At 43.9% G+C, this 7,500-nt stretch overlaps 1 protein-coding gene across 7 annotated transcripts in view; it reads right to left on the reverse strand.

Moving 5' to 3' along the window:
- runx1 (RUNX family transcription factor 1) overlaps positions 1–7,500 on the reverse strand; it is a 58,270-nt gene that overhangs the window by 14,894 nt on the left and 35,876 nt on the right. For 5 of the 7 annotated variants that reach the window (XM_076296841.1, XM_076296842.1, XM_076296839.1 and 2 more), the window contains 2 exons: positions 2,293–2,552; positions 742–898 (listed from right to left, as the gene is read on the reverse strand). In XM_076296841.1, the coding sequence (XP_076152956.1) occupies positions 742–898; positions 2,293–2,552 (417 nt within the window). Of the gene's footprint in view, positions 1–741; positions 899–2,292; positions 2,553–3,524; positions 4,161–7,500 lie in introns of those variants that run through there. The other 2 variants (XM_076296845.1, XM_076296843.1) reach the window with 1 other exon arrangement.

Consider the following 7,500-nt stretch of genomic DNA (forward strand, 5'->3'; position numbering starts at 1 on the left):
TGATCTGTCAGGCTCTAATGCACTGTGTGTCTGCTCAACTTCCTTATTTGTGTGTGTGTGTGTGTGTGTGTGTGAAAGACATACTCTGCATTTGCTGTAGCTTACATCAAACAAATACTGCTCAAAAATATCCGAAAAATAAAACCCTGTCATTAGAAATATTTCAAATTCATGAAATAGACAGCCGGAAAAGAGACAGCGACAGTGAAGGGGAGTGAGAGAGAGAAAGAGAGGGAGTGAGAGAGAGAGAAAGAGAGAGGGAGTGAGAGAGAGAGAAAGAGAGAGGGAGGGGGAGAGAGAGAGAGAGAGAGAGAGGGAGTGAGAGAGAGAGAGAGAGAGAGAGAGGGAGTGAGAGAGAGAGAGAGAGTGTGTGCGTGTGTTTGTGTGAGAGGGGTTTTCACTATTTCAGCATGCTCTGTAGCACTGTATGTCAGCCAGACAGTGTTGATACTTTGTGTGACATTCATCTATAATCGAGACACTCAACACCAATCTCACAGCGCCAAACACCAGATAAGAAAACACCGCCGAGAACAAAGAGCAAAAGCAAGGAGAAAAGCAAAGAGCAGTGAAAAACATAAAAGATAACGATAAAAATTGAGAAAGTGTATGAAATAAAGTTAGTAAAAATGAACTTTAAAAAGGATGTAATGTGCTCTCATATTTCCTCTACTTTCCTTTTCTTTTTCTGTCTTTGTGTATCTGTCTATCTTTTTTTTCTCATCTCGCTCTCTCGCTCACCTCTACCACTTCGGCCGACGAAGCGCAGGTCGTTGAAGCGTGCCACCTGGTTCTTGAGGGCCGCCGTAGCGTTGCGCAGCTCTGCCGAGTAGTTCTCATCGTTCCCCGCCATCACGGTCACCAGCGTTCCGTCGGGAATGTCTCCCAAGGCCACCACCTGCCAGATGTGCAGAGAACAGCTGGGAATCAGACGCCTGCCTCACCATGGTGGTCTGGGCTTCACCACCAAAGACTGAATATTATGGGAACTGTTCATGTCAATATGTTGCTTCTTACTGTATATGATAAAGACTTCAGGTTACAAAGCTTGGTTTTACAGTGAAACACTGACTGGAATTAAGTTCATTTTAGATAATGTGATTAATTCCAATTTTTAATAGGTTATCAGTGCAATAGGTTATTTTTTCCTATGTTTTACCTTTCATCATTACCTGGTTTTTATTTATGTTAATTCAAATAATCTGGAAAATTAGCCTGTGGGAAGCAGCAAAAAATACCAAAAAAAAAAAAAAACAATTCTAAAAGCACATGATCATCAGAAAATAGGAGATTATTCAGGATAATTCTTAAAAAAAGAAAATTATACTTGCTGGCTAATCTATTGCGAAAACCCCTCACATGTTGAATATAATTCTATCTTTAAAAAAACTCAGTTTACTTAATCACTGTTGTCCATTCTTGTGCAGCCTATTTATTATCCAAATAGTAAATCTTCCAACATTCCTGGTCAATCGCGGTCCGTGTGGTCTCAGCCTGAGCAAGCAACACACCCAAGGCAAATACGAGCTCGGAGGACATTTTCATATTAACCGTAGTCGCAGTGTTTTATCAATGGGACATTAACAGCGGTTTTGAGAGGGGCCAGTAGGCTATTAAGCCGCCACAGAGAGAGAGAGAGAGAGAGAGAGAGAGAGAGAGAGAGGCAGACACACACACACACACACACACACACACACACTTGAGTACTGGATTCTGTGTTTTGGAAATCGAAGTGAACGCTAATTTACATTTCTGGCGACAGTTGAAAATGACGGAAGTCTGCAATGAATGACTTTCAGACTACCCGAGACATCAAGACGTCCAATGGGACTTTTTAATGAGAAACATTTACGGAAAGCCGAAGGCCACGCGATCAAGTAATAAAATCAACAACAACTGCATGCAAGCCAAATAATTTAGCGGAATCATCTTGGAAACATCTGGTCTTACTACCGATTCTAACATCGCGATAAATCCGTTTGAAGCTTGAAAAGGCACGCAATGTAAAATGAGCAAATTGAAGGCTTTGGAAATTCACTAGTCATAATTTAATTGCGTTACAATATGCCCTGGTAAGAATTATTTCGCTTTAGCAATATCTGGTCTTCATATGACCTGCATTCATTCTTCAACACTACAAACAAGACCACAACCACACACACCAGTTTTGGTTGCAGAGGTGGTGTGGCCACATCAGTGCGCTGCCATTCTGGGGTCACATACGAATCCTCATAAACCAGATACAGACCGACAGACAGACAGACAGACAGGCAATAAATGCAATTGGTTTACCTTAAATGCAATTGGCAGGGTCTTGTTACAACGCCAGTGAGTGGGAAGCACGGAACACAGGAAGTTGGGACTGTCGGTCCGCACCAGTTCCCCTGGATGGTCGGACAGCACCTCCACCATGCTCCTGTCCGCCATGCGGAGCTTGCCCACCAGGGTAGCACCACTGCCCTCCTGGGCGCCGAGGGGGAGACCCTCGCTCATCTTCCCACCGGACCCCAGGGTGGTGGAGGGGGGAGTGAAGCGGCGCCCTGGGGCAGGGTCTGCTGGTTGCATACACGCACACGCAAACACAAACACACACACGCACGCACATAGGGAGAGATAAAAAAAGGGAGACCCGTAAGCCACTGGAAGATAAGGACTCGGAGATGCTAGTGTGCATAGGTTTGCAGTCCATTAGCCTAAAATAACAAAAACAAGATCCGTCATTTTAATTACACGTCAGAAATGATAAGGATATGAATGTACAGTAGGCTATGCCCATTTTAAACAGTTTAAACTGTGTTGTGTGAACTGTTTAGTCAAAAGGTCAAGGCTTTTCACTCTAGGTTTAATTTCTCTCCATGAAGTTGAGTTCCAGGCGACTCTAAATTACTGCTGAAATATTTTTGGCCAAAACTTCTTACGGCGTAACCCCAGTTAACTTCCCCCCACTGGTCAGATACCGAGCCAGCGCCGCCTCGGAGGCAGATGAAACCATTAAAGCAGCGGCGCTCCGTCTGACAGGAGGAGCGGCCTGCTGTCATTCCGCCAACCACAATCGATGCCACATGAGTGCGGTTACGAGCCTCCGCTTAACTCACTGCTGGCCCCCAACCTCAAACACGGACACACGCAGACAACCACACCATGCAACTACTCAATATAAACATACGGCAGCCCGGTGGACTGAACATCTACTGCTGGTGCTGGGGGATTTTGGGGGATTGCCGTAAAAATTGTGCGCGCGTGTGGCCCGATAAAGTATGTCCGTGTATGAGTGCGAGGGAGAGGGAGAGGGGCGACTGAAAGCGTGCGTGTGTCCTTGCAAACTTGGCATCAAGTCTTTCAGTCTCGCAGCTCTCCACTTACTGCTCAATTCGAGAAGCGCTTGTTCCGCAGTTAACAGGGAAGTTAAGATCGTTTAGATAAAGTCGCTGCCTCCCTATTCACACAGGCTCACAAACACCGCACCAGCTTGAAACATACTTCTGCAATACAGACTAAATGAGCAGTACAATAAAATGCCATACCGTATTTTGCGTCCCAAAGAAACACCATTTGTTCTACCGATCTAGTCTCCACTCAGTAAGAACGTCCAAGGTTTCTGTGAGATGATACGAGGAAAGCCTCTTCAATAAACTATACGCGTGGTGGATTCCACTCCGACTTCTGGGCTGTGTGTTACTGGACTCGTCGGTGGTCTTGATGTATCCAGTGGGGCGAGCTGGTTCCAGTGAGGTTTCGATGTAAACTTTCCGCAGCCAAGTCAAACAACCCCGTCATGTGAGGTCTATCTGGATTTCATGCCAGCTTCCGACACGAGGAAAACCAAAAGCCTCAAAACGTCGCTACACAGCACAGTAAAAGCGAAAGTAAAAGGGTGATGTCAAAAATCCTTGATGGGCGACAATCTCTCTAAGTGACGGTACGCGTAAGAGGAGACCTCCAAGGTACCGCACAGCTCTCCAAACGCACTTGGATACTGTGGAATTACATACGTCTCGCCACCACCGTGAGTACACCTTCAGCTCAATAACATGCACATTTGAATTTGGGGGTGACACTTTTCTAATCTCTCGTGTAAATTGTAAACGTGTAGCTGTGGATATCTCCTCTTCGTAATCCTTTGGCACACCCAATCACACACGTCCGCACAGTTCCATGCCCTGCCGATGTGGTGTGAATGGACGTCCCGTCAACAGGGCTGGCTTTTACCGGCAGTGGGCAGTGCAGGAATGTCTCCGACGAGAGTCTAATTTGCATATGGCAGCAAAGATGCAGCCTGATTGGATAGTGCCTATCACTCTCCCGCTATTAATCCAATCAGCTGCTCGCTGCCATGTTTCAGCCAATCAGATGTCTGTCCGAAATAGCGGAGGAGTCAGGGTGCCCTGCTTCTGAGCAGTCAATGGGATTCCAGGGGTGCACAGCGTGCCAAGGCAAACTGTCGCTTTCTTGAGCTGTGTCTATAAGATCAACATCAAACCTTACCAAAACACTGCTGACGAGAGAAGGCAGGACAAGAGTCTCACTTTGTCTGCCCTCAACAAATTCAACGAACGAATACATTTAGGCGACAACTGATAACGGTACAGAATATCTGCATATTTAAGCATAATTAGGAAATTTCATTTGCGAACTAGGCAGAGAACGTGAGGCGGTTCCAAAGTACTTTGTTGTTCCACCTGATGATGTACTTCTATATTCCATGTCGGGCCGTATAGGCTATTGGTGAAATTTGGTGTTCTGCACTTGTGTTCAGTTTTTGTGAACAGGACAGCAGCTGGATCCCCCCCACCCCCCCCGTTACTAATGTTAGTGACATGTGAGGATCGAAGTATGTGCAAGTTTTGTTTTTTCATATTCCATTTGCTACGGACCTTAGTAGGTCTGCTTGTCTGAAATATGCTGATTGTAGGCCTATATGTTTCCGAAATGGAAGGGGGGGTCATGTCTTGTCTGTCACTGCACTGCATCACACCAGATTAAACCGACAGAGGGCAGCATACGACTTGGACCATAGACATAATTGTGTAATATCAGTAGTGATCGTAGACGTCACATAATAATTAATTGCATTTTACCTTCACCGTAGTTGTATTAGGCTACTTTGCACACACGAAATGTCTGTGCAGATTTTAAATACTTCTTATTTCCTTACATCTGAGTTTGTAAAGTACTTTATGTCTCCATCATAGACTGAACCTGTACCAGTCTATGAGAGAGAGAGAGAGAGAGAGAGAGATGTGATGAGCTAATACCACCTAGCAAAAAAAAAAAAAAAAAAAAAAAGCCTAATCCTAATCGCCTGCTATGTTGAGGATCTAAGTCCCTAATCCATTTGGTCGTTTTATTTCAAACTCTTTACATTTTGATACCAGCCAACAGTGAAAGGCATCGAAAGCACGTCCTCTCTCATTAAGGAGTTCGTACATTTGATTTGACATATACGTCTCTGCCTGTCTAGAAGTTTTAAGAGGCCTGCCAGTTATCCGGCCTATCCACCAACAGCTAGTTTTAGGATTTAGCCACAGGGTTGAATATAAAAAATGTAACGGCTAGTGCTTCAGGTTTTCCAGGCGGCCTGCCCCGGGTGATTGAAAGTGACTGCCCGCCTCTGACGGTAAACGGAGAGGGGATTTCCACGATCAACTCATCAGCACATCCAAGCATTACAATATTATTTAAACCGGTTGCCACAAAAGGGAGAGAGGAAATTCAGTTGGCCTGGTCAGACTCAAGAGTTGTACGTTTTGGCATCTTTCAGCATAAGCGAGCCACGATGCGCCTGAAGCGCACCTTTCGGCAATGCTCATCCATCGCCAGGGGCTTCTGCTGAAGTGCCCGTGGGCTAATCACTGAAACTTTAACTATTTTCATTTTTAATTTGTATAAAATGGGAAATCAGTGTTTCTGTGATATTCGATTAATTTGTCATCTTTCATGAATTCAAATGGGCATTTAAGGATGTCTCCTAGCTACGCAACTTTAACATATCAAAGTCATAAGGTGATATCTTCACTAGAGTAGCCTGTATCCTGTCTCTAGTTATACAATCAACTGTCTATCTTGTGAAAGCAAACACGTGCCTTGCCTCAAGACGGGTGTCCTTATCTCGACCTCATGGGTTTGACAAGGACAGCAATAGGCTAGCGGAAGCAAACTACTACAGACTACCCACTGCCCACGATGCGATACAAAGTTGACCTCCCACTTGCGCACCCATATTGTTCTCGTCGTGCGTGACAGTTGATATGGTTGTATGAGTTATTTACTGGGACACATTGGTGAGATCGATGCCATTATGAAGGGCATGTTCATCTGTGCGCTTATCAAGACACGCAGACCAGCGGCAGGTGCTCAGCGTGACGCGAGGGCCGGCCAGCCATTGTTCATGTCTGGCTGACAGCCCCAAGTCAATTACGCATTTAACTGGAAAAGCACGGCATGGAATAATAAAAATGCCTCCGTTTTGTGGAGAAATAGCCTACAGTATGAAACATTTCCTGTGCGCAATTCCTTCTAAATTGTTTTCAACTATTCCAGTGTCCAGTCCACAAAATTAGTCCAGTGTTGTGGCATCTTAAAACAGCAATTAAAGTGCGGAAATAACAGTATTACTCTAAGATAAGCAGAGAATTTCTCTGAAATTCTGACTTAGTCAAAAGGACAACCCCTTCAATTCAATTGTTATGATAAAACCGTCATAACAATACCAACCACATTTAAACATGTTTTAGATTAGGCCTAATGCAGTATGAAAATGTTACTCTATTAATGAACTAAATTTATTTGTATTCATGTTCTTTTCTATTTCATGCCAGTTGAGGAACCGATTGTGTAGAGGAAAGGCGTTCTTCTTGTAGGTTAGGCTACACAAAATATCAATAATTTTCATTAAAACAATTCGCAACTTATTTTTCCCATAATCAACATTAATATGTTCTTGCTTTATTTTCTTTAACGAAACAATATATCTATACATATATGTCCTATAATGAATTTAGTGCTTAGATTTCTCGTTTTATTTTTCAGACATCTTATTTTAGGAAAATTCGCACCTGTCTTACAAGTATCCTTATGGCTGTATTTCCCTAGCTCTAGTTTTATTTCAGTAGGCTAAACATTTAATTGACAGTATTGACAATGTTGACAACACAAAGCCTCATGACAAAACTGTTCCAATTTTATCTTCACATTCTCTTAGTAATAAATACATTGTCTGTTCCTTAATAAACATTATTAAAAAGAACATCTGAAAGATTCCTACGTTCATACATTTTCACTAGATCTGTGACCTTCACTCGCGCGCATCGAAGCAGCCCCCCGCCCCCACGTTCTCCTGCAAAAGCCCTCACTGGTATATCAACAACCATTGCAGGACGCACGTCTTGAGTTTCCAGTCTCCCTTCCCTAGCCCTGAACCGGTGTAATAGGAGTACTCCACCTCGCAAGATCAATAGCGCTTGTAGTCGGCTATAAAATCTATTGATATGCGTCGCGAGG

This window comes from Alosa pseudoharengus, unplaced genomic scaffold (assembly GCF_046254945.1).
Source record: "Alosa pseudoharengus isolate Yale_2024_CS ecotype anadromous, Long Island Sound unplaced genomic scaffold, YU_APseudo_1.1 YU_APseudo_1.1_scf_20, whole genome shotgun sequence".
In the NCBI taxonomy this organism is placed as follows: Eukaryota; Metazoa; Chordata; class Actinopteri; order Clupeiformes; family Clupeidae; genus Alosa; species Alosa pseudoharengus.